The sequence below is a fragment of the Triticum dicoccoides genome, chromosome 1A (genome assembly GCF_002162155.2).
Source record: "Triticum dicoccoides isolate Atlit2015 ecotype Zavitan chromosome 1A, WEW_v2.0, whole genome shotgun sequence".
NCBI lineage: Eukaryota > Viridiplantae > Streptophyta > Magnoliopsida > Poales > Poaceae > Triticum > Triticum dicoccoides.
Window position 1 is genome coordinate 492,206,374 of NC_041380.1, and position 15,428 is coordinate 492,221,801.

The following is a 15,428-nucleotide window of genomic DNA, read 5'->3' on the forward strand; positions in this document are numbered from 1 at the left end:
GTGTACGTGATGATTCCACCCATGCAATACCCCAGCGGACCCCCTCTTGATAGTACGGTGCCCTTGACGCAACTAGTCCACCGAGAAAGAAACTAAAGAGCTACACCGTCTTGAAATACACTCTGAGGGAAAGAAAGCGTCTCGTACCAGGGAAGAATCTGTGAATTATTCAAAGCACAAGATTAGTCCGCAAACATGTTGTCATCAATCACCAAAATTACCTTGAGAGACATATGCCGTAACACTCATGCCCTAAGAGGACCAGCCCACACGTCTATGTGTGGGCAAAAACAATTAGTGCCCACAGGCCTTCTTTTTTTCCCTCTCGGTCCCTCTTACACGCGTGCGTGTGGGCGAAATAGATAACGCCCACACGCGCGGTACGTCAGACCTCGTACCTCGTGGTCCCGCACGCCCCGCAGTTGCCATGGGCCGGACCCTCGTTCATGTTCGTTTAAGTGCAGTTGCCATATCGCTGAACTACGGTTGCCATGTCGGACAACTACAGTTGCCATGTTTGCTCAACTGCAGTTGCCATCTCAGGTCAAAAGTTCCAGATTGCCATTTTTTGAACAACTACAGCTGTTGCCATGTGTGGTCTTGTCTACTGCAGTTGTCATGATTTCAAAATTTTAGGAGTTGCCACCTACTAATACTAGGCAGTTGCCATGTAGCGCTATAAAAAAAGCATGACAAAAAACATGTTCGGGTAAAAAAGAGAGTTGCCATGTGCTCACAAGCACGCTAGGGCAGTTGCCATTTAAAAAGAAAGAGTTGCCATCTGCTTACGTGCACGCTAGGACAGTTTGCCATGTACCATGCAAAACATATGGCAACTGACATGTTCGGATAAAAAAAAGAGAGAGTTGCCATTTGCTTGCAATCATGCTAGGGCAGTTGCCATGTACACTGCAAAATATATTAGGGCAGTTGCCATGTACACTAACATATGGCAATTGACATGTTTGGGTGAAAAATAGAGAGAGTTGCCATCTGCTTTGCAATCATACTAGGGCAGTTGCCATGTACACTGCAAAACGCATGGCAACTGGCAGCTTGGGTGTGGGAGAGCAGGCGGGTGTGTGGGCGAGATGGCAAACGCCCACACACCAGCCCTTGTGCGTGACTGAAAACTGGTGTGTGGGCGAACTGCTAAACGTCCACATACCGGCCCCTCCGTGTGGTAAAACGGATATGTGGGCGACCTCTCTCACACACCACACACATGAGTTGTCCTACATGACATACAAAATCAGTTAATTCGTGTCAAGATTCATGCAAAAGTTACTGGACGGTGATGAAGACGTGTGGACGAGTTGGTTAACGCCCCACACGTGTGGGCGTTAACATTTTTGAACGGCTCGTGACATGTCTATCTCATCGCCACTGCTGAAGATAATTCTTATTCGTTTAAGCAAAAGCAAGAAAAGTCCGCCGAGCTAACGTTGGACGATGGAGGCCCACCGGTCACATGCAGAGGACCCGGGTAAGAAACTGTTCCCGTGCACGCAAACCCTACCGCGGAACCCCTTTGCCCAGTCTCAACCATCTCATCTCGCGCGTCACGTAGCAACGAGGAGAGGCAAATCGAGACGCGCTCAACGTATTCGTCGGCCGTGACGGCACCCGCAGTTTCCCACCCATGTCCACGGATCCGATCCACCCCATCTACCGACTCTAGGCCGGGCCTCCACGCCAAACCGCCCAGGCGCTCCCTGCCGCCGTGCCGTTGGCCCGGGCGGGCACGCCACGCGCAAAGATTCCAGTGCACGGGGCGCCAACCGCAGGGGTGCACGCCTCCCCCACGACGCCGCGCCACCTCCGATCCAAGGCCCCGATGCCTGCCGGTGCGCCGCACGCGGCGAAATGTGCCGCGCCCCGCTCCGGTCCCGTGTGCTCCCACCCAAAACCCTCGCCCGGCTCAGGCAGGGCCAGCCCTTTAAGTACCCGTCGCTCTCTGCAGCCTCGCCCACCAAGTACAGCACAGGCATTGCCGCACACACTCACCGTCTCGCCACGTGAGAGGAGAAGCCCGCAGCGCCGGTGCTTGAGCGGATCGGGAAAGGATGGCCGGCGGCGCGGACGCGGACGGGGAGCGCCGGATCGGGGTGGCCATGGACTACTCGGCCAGCAGCAAGCGCGCGCTGGAGTGGGCCGTCCGCAACCTGCTCCGCCGGGGCGACACCGTCGTCGTCCTCCACGTCCAGCGCCACGGCGGGGAGGACGCCAAGCACGCCGTCTGGGCCAAGTCCGGATCCCGTAAGCACCCGGCGCGCTCGATTCGGTCTCTCTTTGCTTCGATCTCAAGCTAGCTAACGCGGGCTCGGTCGCCTCCCCCGCAGCGCTGATCCCTCTGTCGGAGTACCGGGAGCCGGAGGTGATGAAGAACTACGGCGTGACCTGCGACGCCGAGGTGCTCGACATGCTCGACACCGCCGCGCGCCAGCTCGAGGTACCTTACTTTTTTGTACATGCGCGGGAGGTGTTCCGATCGATCCTCTGATTTGATCGATCGAGCATGGAGGAAGAAGAACGGACTGACTGCTTAATGTTGGTCTGATGATCAGCTGAAGGTGGTGGCGAAGGTGTACTGGGGCGACGCCAGGGAGAAGCTCTGCGACGCGGTGGAGGAGCAGAGGATCGACACCATCGTCATGGGCAGCCGCGGCCTCGGCACCATCCAGAGGTACCATACTACCCCGTCAAAATGTTGCTCCGGACATGTGCGATTCTTGGTCATAGTTTCCCAGAGCACGAAATCGCCGGTTGCTGCCTGCATAAAGTAGTACGGTATTCTTGTTCAGATAGGCAATCCTCACGTCGCTGGGGTTAATATAGTACTACTATCAGACATTGCTTGATTCGATTCGATGCATACGAAGCCAAATGTCCGTGAAGCAACACTTCAAGTTAATTGTACTAGTAGTACCTTGGTCGCTTGGCTCGATTGGCTGCATCATTCCGCGTTTCAGGGCGCACAATGACTTAAATCACAGTATTCATTTCAATTAGAACACGGTTCACAGCTAAATGGGCAGTTAAGAACATGGACCATCAAGGCGTTCCCTTGCATTTGTTAACTTGCACGAGGCATGATCGCCGATTGTCTGTTGTCTAGAAAAATTGATCGGCTACCTGGGTGGCATCTGCATCGTGCTTGCCAGATTATTTGTGTGGTCAACTGAAACGGCGAGTGGTATTAAAATGCTCCCGTAACAGTTTAAGCATTAGAATTGTGTAGATAGAGTTGGTCGGCAACTACAGTGTTTGTGCTATTCGAGATCTACCATAAATAAGTGTTCATCAGAGTAGAATGTGATTTATTTTTTTAATAGTTCTGGATCGATGACTTCGGTTGCATATCTTGTCAAACTTGTTTAGAGTTATCTTGATGAGTGTCCACGTCGCAATATTATGACCATCTCTAAATGAGTCTAAATATAGATTAATATAACCGTCAATTTTAAGACTGAGCAAAATGTCAATGCATTTCACACCTATTGATTCACCAGGCTCGGTCAGTCGTGCTGATACTTGGGCATAACTCCTAATGTCAAGGACAACAGTGGTCAAATTATGTATTTATTGATAACCGTAGGCTTGGCTTTGGTTTATGTTATTAACAGATTTAGCTTATTCACATTCCACTGACGCCCTTTTCTTGCCCGACCGTGCTGCAGGATTCTTCTGGGAAGCGTGACCAACTACGTGCTGTCGAACGCGTCGTGCCCTGTGACAGTCGTCAAGGGAGACCGTTAGGTTTGCCATCGGTGTGCATCAGGATGCGCTTCATCGTTCTCTGCTCCGTTGCTGCGTCCGAATAAAGTATGGAGCCTGTTGTGTTTTCTGTATGCCGGACCTTGGCAGATTATTGTAGTCGTGTATGTTTCTGAACATTCGGGTTCAAATTCAGTAAAGTGTCGTTCTTTTTTTTTTTTGCATGAAACTAGGGAGCTTATTACTCAAGTAGCATACGGTTACAATCTGCCTGGAGGCAAAGTTCAAGAAAACCTGGACTTTCACGAAGCCAACTCTCTGTCCCATCCAGCGTACAAGCACGTTGGGCACAAGTGTGGGCAGGGACATTAATAGATCTCCCGACATGGGTAACCGCAAAGAAATGAAGCTAGATACCATCTCCTCTCATTCTTCCAAAATAGGCGCTGCAACTGAGCGGGAATCACAGCGCGATTGCCAAAGGTTGACTAGCTCCAAGCAGTCAACCTCCATAGTAACATGGGAAAAGCCTCGGGGCTGTGTGAAAATCACCTCCTCCCAGAGTGCCATAAGTTCAGCCATAAAAGGGTATGTGATGCCGGGTAGTGGCTTGCTCCATGCTCCCAGGAAAGCAAGATGGGAACGGGCCACGCCCTCCGCTCCTCCCTTGCGCTCATCGAAGTTTAACGTACCGCCGGTGTTGATAGTAATCCACACTGGATCTGGTGGTCGCCAACACTGACTAGCAGTGTTTTTGTTTCCTCTCGCCGGCAATTCCTAGAGTGAAAGTGTTTCATGTTGAAATAAAACCCCAAGCCCTGTCACGGTTCAGTTAGTTATTTTCCTGCCAGGCTAGTTTCCCGTTTTCTTCAGTTTTTCAGTTAGCTAGTTTAGCTCGCGGGCGCAACAGCCTGGAGCGAGTCTCGCGCCCCGTCGATCTGTTCGTGGGATGGCACGAGCGTAGTGGATCACGTGGGCGCGTAGTCAGGGGCCACGATCCCCGGTTTTCTTTCTGTACTCTGAATAAAAGGCAAGGAATAGAAGCAGAAAAGCTATGAAGTTTTACAGCGCAAAACCTAGTGTTCTTCGTCTACCTTGAGCTCCACGCGCGTGTGTGTGTGTGTTCATCGTCTTGGCACCTTGGGAGTGCTGACAATTGGTATCAGAGCCAGTTTCGGTCATGGGGAAGAGCAATCCGGCTCGCTCCCGTTCTGCCTCGCCGGACAACTCCGGGGTTGAGGCGAAGAAGGACGGCAAGGGCACCAGCGGCGGCGACGGCACACCCGCGCCCCTGCTGGGCGACGGCTCGAGGAGGGCATCCGGCCGTGAGCTAGCAATGCCACGGCCGCTCCGCGAGGCGACTGGATCCACCTCCTACCCCCCTGACGAGGACGAACTACGCAGAGTGGTCTCTCCTGATGAAGGTAATACTGCAGGCGAGAGGCCTGTGGACCGTCATCGAGATCGGTCCGTGTCCTGACGACGACGCTGATTATCGTGACGATCGCCTGGCGCTGGAGGCAATCCTCCGGGCCGTACCGCCGGAGATGCTGGCGACGCTCGCCGTGAAGGAGACAGCGAAGGAGGCGTGGGACTCCATCAAGACGATCCGTCTTGGAGTCGACCGCGTGCGCAAGGCGAAGGCGCAGTCCCTCCGCCGCGAGTTGGACGACATCCGGTTCAAGGACGGGGAGACCGTCGACGAGTTTGCCCTTCGACTCACCGGTATGATGAATAACCTTGCTCTTCTCGGTGATGATCTGAAGGAAGAAAGGGCCGTGGAGAAATTTCTCTGGGTCGTCCCGCCGCGCTATGCACAGGTGGCTCTGTCCATTGAGACGCTGCTTGACCTGTCGAAACTCACGGTCGAGGAGCTCACCGGCCGGCTGAAGGCGGCGGAGGAACGCTACGGGCTGGACGGCGTCGCCCAAGGCGGGAACAGCCTGCTGTTCACTCACGAGGAGTGGATGGTGCGCCAGCAGAAGATCGACCAGGCCGGAGCCACCGGAGGCAGCAACAACCAAGCTGCCGGTGGCGGCGGACGCCGCAGCGGTGGCGATGGCGGACGTTCGCGCGGTCGCGGAGGCGGCCGAGGCGGGCGCGGGAACCAGAACTCCGCTGGCAGTGCCGCCCGCAAGAACGACAAGTGCCGCTACTGCAACAACTTGGGCCACTGGGCCCGGGAATGCCGGAAGAAGAAGCGCGATGAGGAGGCGAACCTCGCTGAAACTGACGAGGAGGAGCCGGGCCTTCTGATGGTCCAGGCCTGCACTCCGGATGAGGGGAGCACGGCAGGGCCGGAGCTGGACCTGACTGCGCCCCAGACGTCCCTCGCGATCGCGGCGGCACAGGTGTTCCTCAACGAGGAGCGCGCGCGCGTGGAACTGCAGCAGTCGCCTGGCGACACTGATGCGGCCTGGTACCTCGACACCGGGGCGTCGAACCACATGATCGGCGACACGTCGGCGTTCGCGGACCTGGACGAGTCTGTGACGGGATCGGTCAAGTTCGGCGACGGGTCTCTGTTGGACATACGCGGGCGGGGCACGATGCTGTTCGCCGTGGCAGGCGGTCACCACCGTGGCCTCACCATTGTCTACTGGATACCACGCCTCAAGAGCAGCATCATCAGCATTGGCCAGCTGGACGAGGTCGGGTGCGCGACGCTGGTAGAGCACGGCACCATGACGGTCCGCGATCGTCAGAAAAATCTCCTCGCCAAGGTAACCCGTTCGGCCAAGCGCATGTACATTCTACATATCAAGACCGTGAAGCCGGCGTGTCTCGCCGCGAGCGAGTGCGACGGCGCGGGCTGGCGCTGGCATGAGAGGTTCGGCCACATCCACTTCCAGGGCCTTGAGAGGATGGCACGCACCGGCATGGTCACCGGGCTTCCCCTCATCGTCCACGCAGAGCAGATCTGCGAGGCGTGCCTCGCTGGCAAGCAGAGGCGGGCTTCATTCCCGCAAGCTGCCAAGTATCGCGCGACGGAACCACTAGAGCTGGTCCACGGCAACATCTGCAGGCCGATCTCGCCGGCGACACCGGGCGGGGAGCGCTACTTCCTCCTGCTGGTGGACGACTACAGCCGTTACACCTGGCTCGTCTTGCTGCGCTCCAAGGACGAGGCGGCCGAGGCGATCCGCCGGTTCAAGGCCGCCGCGGAGACCGAGTCGCGCCACACTCTGCGCACGTTCCGCACGGATCGCGGAGGCAAGTTCACGAGCACGGCGTTCGCAGAGTACTACGCTGACCATGACGTGCAGCGCCACCTGGCGGCGCCCTACTCCCCACAGCAGAACGGAGTAGTGGAGCGCCGCAACCTGACCATCGTGGGCATGGCGAGGAGCATGCTCAAGGCCAGGGGCATGCCGGCTTTCTTCTGGGGTGAGGCTGTCACTACTGCCGTGTTTCTAATGAAGAGGTCATATACAAGGAGCCTGGCTGGAAAGACACCATTTGAGGCATGGTATGATCGCAAACCAAACGTGCACTTCCTGCGTGTCTTCGGTTGCGTAGCTCACGTCAAGGACACGCGCCCGCACCTGGCGAAGCTGGCTGACAGGAGCAAGGCGATGGTGTTCGTCGGGTATGATCCGGGAGGCAAGGCCTACCGGGCGTACGATCCCGCCACCAAGCGCGTGCACGTCACGCGCAATGTTGTCTTCGACGAGCGCGCGAGCTGGGACTGGCAGCAGGAGGTGAACGCTCCCGGCGCGGCGACGTTCACTATCGAGTACGGGCCGGCCGCTGTGTTTGAGGGGGTGCCTCGCTCTGCACCGGTGTCGCTGGCCCCTCCACCTCACGCCAGCTCTGGCGGGGACACAACTACAGCAGGAGCCGACGCGACCACTCCACTCACGCCGGCGAGCACCGACGGGAGGGATCTCAATCCTGAGCTCAGCCCTGTCGTGTGATGTTCTCCGCCAAGCGCCTCGCCGGCTCCGATCGAGTCGCCACCAAATGACCACGCGGGCGTGCACCCGATGGTGACGCGTGTGCGGGACGGCATCGTGCAGCCAAATCAGCAGCTCACGGACTACATCCTCGACCTCGACGACCTCGACGACGAGGAGCTGCACCTCGGGCTGGCGGAGGAGCCGGCCTCTCTGGATGAGGCGCAAGGAGATGCAGCCTGGAAACGCGCTATGGACGAGGAAATGGCGTCTATCCAGGAGAATGGCACCTGGCATCTCGCTGATCTTCCTCCTGGTCACCGCCCCATTGGTCTCAAGTGGGTCTACAAGGTAAAACGTGATGCCCAGGGCGCGGTGGTACGGCACAAGGCCCGCCTCGTCGCCAAAGGATTCGTGCAGCGCCAGGGCATGGACTATGAAGAGGTGTTCGCGCTTGTCGCCCACATGGAGTCGATACGCCTCCTGCTCGCTCTGGCCGCGTGCGCAGGCTGGGGCGTGCATCACATGGACGTGAAGAGTGTGTTCCTGGACGGGGAGCTCCAGGAGGAGGTCTACGTCGCGCAACCACCTGGGTACATCACCGCCGGGCAGGAAAGCAAGGTGCTGCACCTTGACAAGGCCTTGTACGGCCTGAAACAGGCGCCGCGCGCCTGGAACCAAAAGCTGGACGCATGCCTCGCATCGCTCGGGTTCGAGCGCAGCACCACCGAGCATGCCATCTACGGGCGCGGCAACACTTCGTCTCGCCTCCTTGTGGGGGTGTACGTCGATGATCTGGTCATCACCGGCAACGACGACGAGGAGATCACGCGGTTCAAGGAGGAGATGATGAAGCTCTTCAAGATGAGCGATCTCGGTCTCCTAAGTTTTTACTTGGGGATCGAGGTGCACCAGGCGCGAACTGGCATCTCCCTGAACCAGACGGCTTACGCCGAGAAGATCCTGGAGCGAGGCGGCATGACAGGGTGCAATTCATGCGTGGTGCCCATGGAGCCCAGACTGAAGCTCAGCAAGCAGAGCACCGCGCCTCTAACGGACGCGACGGAGTACCGTGGCCTAGTTGGGTGTCTGTGTTACCTGGTTCACACCAGGCCAGATATCTCCTTCGCCGTCGGCTACGTCTCGCGCTTCATGGAGGCGCCCACCACCGAGCACCTGGTTGCGGTGAGGAAGATCCTGCGCTACATCGCCGGCACTCTGCACTGGGGCTGCTTCTACCCAAGGGGGAAAGGAGATGGCCGCCTCGCCGGATACAGCGACAGCGACATGGGAGGAGACGTCGACACACGACGGAGCACGACCAGCGCCATGTTCTTCTACGGCAACTGCATCATCAGTTGGCAGTCACTCAAGCAGAAGGTCGTGGCCTTATCGTCCTGCGAGGCTGAGTACATCAATGCCACGATGGCGGCATGCCAAGGAGTGTGGCTGGCTCGTTTCCTCAGCGAGCTCAAGAAGGAGAGGCCAGCGTGTTTCCCACTCTGGATGGATAACAAATCAGCCATCTCACTCGCAAAGAACCCGGTGTTCCACGAGTGGAGTAAACACATTGATATCCGCTTCCACTTCATCAGGGAGTGTGTGGAGAACAAGCAAGTGGAGGTGGAGTTCGTCGGAACAAACGGGCAGCTCGCCGATCTTCTCACCAAGGCTCTCGGGCGCGTGCGCTTCACGGAGCTGCGTGAAAGGATCGGCATGGTAGAGGTTGACAAGGGCTCAGGTTTTAGGGGGTGATTTGTTGAAATAAAACCCCAAGCCCTGTCACGGTTCAGTTAGTTGTTTTTCTGTCAGGCTAGTTTCCCGTTTTCTTCAGTTTTTCAGTTAGCTAGTTTAGCTCGCGGGTGCAACAGCCTGGAGCGAGTCTCGCGCCCCGTCGATCTGTTCATGGGATGACACGAGCGTAGTGGATCACGCGGGCGCGTAGTCAGGGGCCACGATCCCCGGTTTTCTTTCTATACTCTGAATAAAAGGCAAGGAATAGAAGCAGAAAAGTTGTGAAGTTTTACAGCGCAAAACCTAGTGTTCTTCGTCTACCTTGAGCTCCACGCGCGCGTGTGTGTGTGTTCATCGTCTCGGCACCTTGGGAATGCTGACATTTCATGCACTCACTTTAGAGTCTGTACCGGATCATATCCATCTTTGTCATGTGTCCACCGATTGCGAGACGTCTAAATAGCATGCATAATAGATATAACCTTGCATCGATCTTCGTCCAAGAACATGTGATCGACCAAGATGTCCTTGGCCCAAGTAGTTGGGTTAAGTTGTGGAAGTCGTAGTTTGAATCTATCATGTGTGACCCTCTAGAAACCTTGAGCATGGCTGCAAGGAACCAATGCATGCAGCAAGACCTCGTTCATGGTCTTGCAGACCTCGTAAAGACTAGTCGGTTTAATGTGTCTATGCCGTAGCGTCACCGAGTCACATAGAATCTCATGAAGAACTCTCCATCAAAAAACTCGGACTCTTGGTATTACATGTAGCTTCCATAGCACTGTCCACACGGCTTTATTTGCTATTAAAGGTTCAGTAACCGCCCCTTCCTTTGGAGAACTAGGCTCGTTGCGAGTCATCAGAGAGCGGTACGCCGATTTAACCGTGTAGATGACAGACTTTTCGGAGGCCCATGCAATTGTGTCCTCGCCTCTGCCAAGGTTTGTTTGTGTGCCTTGTTCGGGGACGGGGACGACCAAATGATTTGCTCTACTTTTGTATTGACTAGCAAACATATCCGTGCATTGCAACGAGAGAAACAAACTCTCGTGCACCCTTAGGAGTATATTAAATCGTTGGTATAAGTGTCCACTTTAGCACCCAACCGCAAGCGTATGTTAAACAACCAGACGGGTCCACTAAATGTTCAAGAAATGAATGGTCTTGCCTTGGAGCTTGTGACTCGGGGTTGCTTCAGGTTCATACGATTTTATTCTCTCTCTTCTTTTATTATGTGTCATGTCATCAAAATAGTCTAGGTGGCAATTTTATCAACTATGATCATACGATTGGTTGGAGATGCCCTAATGTGTTGTTACCTTTTCTTTTTGTACCATCGTCGATGGTGGTCACTTGTCCATCTATTCACGACAACGTGATAAGTCTTAAGACGGTGAGTTTGGTCATCACAATCTAGCATGACAAATTGTATAACATAAACATGGCTAAGCAAAAAATATAAAATGAGGTTAAAAGAAACGAAGATCAGTCTCAAATTTGTAACATGGCTAATTTGGTTAGTTGACAAACTCCTCCATTGTGCATGTTATCTTGCCAACCAATATGTCCATGCACGCCACAGGCCGTGCCCCTCAGATCACTATTCAAACACCTGCACATATAGGTTAATTACCACGCTTTATTCCGTTTTATAATTTCAGTTCCTTTTGGAGCACATTTATTTAATTGGGGATCTCTCTCACCCATCGGCCCATCCAAGATCCAACCATAGAATTTCTAGCAATCCCATTTAATTGACGGAATATTTTCTTCATCTCATTTAATTATCTGCTTCTCTGTTTATTGATTCTTGAGGAACCTCCTTGTTTTGCAGGCAACTCACGGACTCGTCACAGGCTCGATCTCAGTAGTGTGCCGAGCCTGTGCGTCGCACTCTGCGTCATATAGATGGTTCCTGAATGGACAAAAAGTCGGAGAAACAAATTAGTACCAGTTTGGATAGAAAAGAAACTAAAAAAATATTGTAGTGTGAACTGACCAAAAGTCAGAGAAACGCAGCTCCCTTTATTATATTTTTGTACTGATATATTTGGATTAATTTTTCTCGTCCTAACAACGAACTGTTCTTTGAAAATCTTACAGAACAAAGATTTTTTTAGTGAACGCTCAGTGGTGCGTTGACCTCGCACGAATCTCAACATGGTGACATGTGGCAATCACATGGACGTACCATTTGCTCGTTTGAGCCTCCTAGAGTGAACAATGCAAACGTTCACTTCGTCGCTCCATCCATCCCCTGGAGCAACTTCTTGATTGTACCATGGCAAATACTCCCTCCGTCCCAAAATAAGTGACTCAACTTTGGGACGGAGAGAGTACCTTTGTTATAACATGGCAATTACTAAAATGTGGGTAATTTTCTCTTCTATGGCGTGTCAATTTTCTCTGCAATAGCAAGGCAATTTCAGCAGGGTAATTCATGATAATGCTAAATGCTAAACATGGGGCAACTCTCCTTTGTATATCATTGCAACTTTCTACGTCGCGGCATGGCAAATCCAGAAAACACAACAAGATTCTCGCTTGCAGCATGGCAGTTCTCTCTTCACAACATAGTAATCCTCTAGCGGTGTGTGCGAGAAAGAGAGTGTGGGTGATACGTCTTTGTCGTATCTACTTTTCCAAATACTTTTGTTCTTATTTTGGACTCTAACATGCATTATTTGAATGGAACTAACCCAGACCGACACTGTTTTCAGCAGAATTACCATGGTGTTATTTATGTGCAGAAACAAAAGTTATCAGAATGACCTGAAACTTCACGGAACATCTTTTAGGAAATAATAAAAAATCCCTGCAAAAGATGAAGACCAGGGGGCCCACGCCCTAGCCACGAGGGTGGGGGCGCGCATGCCCCCCTAGGGCGCGCCCCCTACCTCGTGGGCCCCTAGAGTTTCTTCGACCTCGACTCCAACTCTATATATTTGCTTTCGGTGAGAAAAAATAAAGAAGAAGGATTCATCGCGTTTTACGATACGGAGCCGCCGCCAAGCCCTAAAACCTCTCGGGAGGGCTGATCTGGAGTCCGTTTGGGGCTCCGGAGAGGGGAATCCATCGCCATCATCATCATCAACCATCCTCCATCACCAATTTCATGATGCTCACCGCCGTGCGTGAGTAATTCCATCATAGGCTTGCTGGACGGTGATGGGTTGGATGAGATTTATCATGTAATCAAGTTAGTTTTGTTAGGGTTTGATCCCTAGTATCCACTATGTTCTGAGATTAATGTTGCTATGATTTTGCTACGCTTAATGCTTGTCACTAGGGCCCAAGTGCCATGATTTAAGATCTGAACCTATTATGTTTTCATTAATATATGAGAGTTCTTGATCCTATCTTGCAACTCTATAGTCACCTATTATGTGTTATGATCCGTTAACCCCGAAGTGACAATAATCGGGATACTTACCGGTGATGACCATAATTTGAGGAGTTCATGATTCACTATGTGTTAATGCTTTGGTCCGATACTCTATTAAAAGGAGGCCTTAATATTTCTAGTTTCCGCTAGGACCCCGCTGCCACGGGAGGGTAGGACAAAAGATGTCATGCAAGTTCTTTTCCATAAGCACGTATGACTATATTCGGAATACATGCCTACATTACATTGATGAATTGGAGCTAGTTCTGTGTCACCCTAGGTTATGACTGTTACATGATGAACCGCATCCGGCATAATTCTTCATCACTGATCCATTGCCTATGAGCTTTCCATATATTGTTCTTCGCTTATTTAATTTTCCGTTGCTATTGTGACAACCACCACAAAATACCACAAACATTACTTTTGCTATCATTACCTTTTGCTACCGTTACCATTACTATTATATTACTTTGCTACTAAACACTTTGCTGCAGATATTAAGTTTCCAGGTGTGGTTGAATTGACAACTCAACTGCTAATACTTGAGAATATTCTTTGGCTCCCCTTGTGTCGAATCAATAAATTTGGGTTGAATACTCTACTCTCTAAAACTGTTGCGATCCCCTATACTTGTGGGTTATCAAGACTAATTTCTGGCGCCGTTGCCGGGGAGCATAGCTCTATTCTTTGAGTCACTTGAGATTTATATCTGCTTATCATTATGAAGAACTTAAGAGATCCATAAACTAAGATTTATCCCTCAACTACGAAGGGTGGTAAGGAACTGCCATCTAGCTCTGCACTTGATTCACCTTCTGTTTTGAGTAAGTTTGCGACACCTAAACCTGCTTCTGCTATTTGTTCTGATATGTCACATGTTATTGATGATGCCACTTCTGCTATGCATGATAATTATGATGAAACTACTTCTACACTTGATACTACTGTGTCACTTGGTGAATTTCTTGATGAACAACTTGCTAGGGTTAGAGAGAATGAAATTATCGAAACTGATTATATTGAAGATAGTGATGATGAAGACTCTCCCCCTAATACTTACGAATTGCCTGTTGTTTTTGAGGGTTATGTTCTGGATGAAGAATCTGCTAGAGATATTCTTGCTTGTAATGATAGAAGTGATCTTAAGAAATTATTAGCTAAATGGAAGCAGCAATCCTTTAATGCTAGAATGAAACCTGACCCTGCTTTTGCTACTTTACCTATCTGTGTTACTAATAAGGATTATGAATTCTCTGTTGATCCTGATATAATTACTTTGGTTGAATCTGATCCTTTTCATGGTTATGAATCTGAAACTGTTGTGGCACGTCTTACTAAATTAAATGATATTGCCACCCTGTTCACTAAAGATGAGAGAACTCGCTACTTTTATATCCTTAAAATATTTCCGTTCTCATTAAAGGGTGACGCTAAGATATGGTTTAATTCTCTTGATCCTGGTTGTGTGCGTAGTCCCCACGATATGATTTATTACTTCTCTGCTAAATATTTCCCTGTTCATAAGAAACAAGCTGTTTTAAGGGATATATATAATTTTGTGCAACTTAAAGAAGAGAGTCTCCCACAAGCTTGGGGGAGGATTCTCAAGTTACTTAATGCTTTGCCTGATCATCCTCTTAAGAAAAATGAAATACTTGATATCTTTTATAATGGACTAACCGATTATTCCAGAGATTACCTGGATAGTTGTGCTGGTTCTGTTTTCAGGGAAAGAACACCGGATGAAGCTGAAATTCTATTGAATAATATGTTGACAAATGAAAATAATTGGACACCTCCTGAGCCTATTCCTAAACCAACTCCGAAGAAGAGAGGTGTTCTATTTCTCAGTCCTGAAGATATGCAAGAGGCAAAGAAATCTATGAAGGAAAAAGGTATTAAAGCTGAAGATGTTAAGAATTTACCTCCTATTGAAGAAATACACGGTCTTAATTTACCGTCTATTGAAGAAACATATGATCTTAATCCATTACCTATTGAAGAAACTCATGGTCTTGATAACCCGACATAGGTAGTAAAGGTAAATTCTCTCTATAGATATGATAAAGCTGAAATCCCATTTACTAAGATTGCTAGCCCATGCTTAGATGAGTTTAATAAATTTATGGTTAAGCAAGAAGATTTTAATGCTTATTTTGGTAGACAATTGAAATACAATTCAAATATGCTTGAATACTTGGGTGATTATATGGCTAATGTTAAAGGTGAACTTAAACTTATTACTAAACATGCTTCTATGGTTACCACTCAAGTAGAACAAGTACTTAAAGCTCAAAATGATTTGCTTAATGAATTGAATAGTAAGAATAATGATTATGCTGTTAGAGTGGCTACTAGAACTGGTAGAATGACTCAGGAACATTTGTATCCTGAAGGCCACCCGAAGAGAATTGAGCAAGATTCTCAGAGAAATAATATAGATGCACCTAGTCCTTCTAAAAGGAAGAAAAACAAAAATGATAGGACTTTGCATGCTTCTAGTGAACCTATTACTGAAACACCTGAGACTCCAAATGATATTTCTATTTCTGATGCTGAAACACAATCTGGTAATGAACCTGAAACTAGTGATAATGTTAATGATAATGTTAATGATGATGCTCGGCCTAGTGATGATAATGATATATAAATTGAATCTGTTGTTGATCTTGATAACCCACAATCAAAGAATC

General features: G+C 50.5%; 1 protein-coding gene across 1 annotated transcript; it reads left to right on the forward strand.

Annotated features, from left to right (window-relative positions):
* The first annotated feature begins 1,956 nt into the window (after positions 1-1,956).
* On the forward strand, positions 1,957-3,936 carry LOC119281833 (universal stress protein PHOS32-like). Its single transcript, XM_037562256.1, has 4 exons — positions 1,957-2,259; positions 2,343-2,452; positions 2,568-2,686; positions 3,681-3,936. Exons 1-4 carry the CDS (start codon positions 2,067-2,069, stop codon positions 3,757-3,759), a joined length of 501 nt encoding a protein of 166 aa, XP_037418153.1. The 5' UTR covers positions 1,957-2,066; the 3' UTR covers positions 3,760-3,936.
* The last annotated feature ends 11,492 nt before the right edge of the window (positions 3,937-15,428 follow it).

Coding starts and splice junctions, on each gene's coding strand:
- LOC119281833 (XM_037562256.1), top strand. CDS start 2,067: ATGGCCGGCGGCGCGGACGCGGACGGGGAGCGCCGGATCGGGGTGGCC. Junction 2,260..2,342: donor CTGGGCCAAGTCCGGATCCC/GTAAGCACCCGG, acceptor CCTCCCCCGCAG/CGCTGATCCCTCTGTCGGAG. Junction 2,687..3,680: donor GGCCTCGGCACCATCCAGAG/GTACCATACTAC, acceptor ACCGTGCTGCAG/GATTCTTCTGGGAAGCGTGA.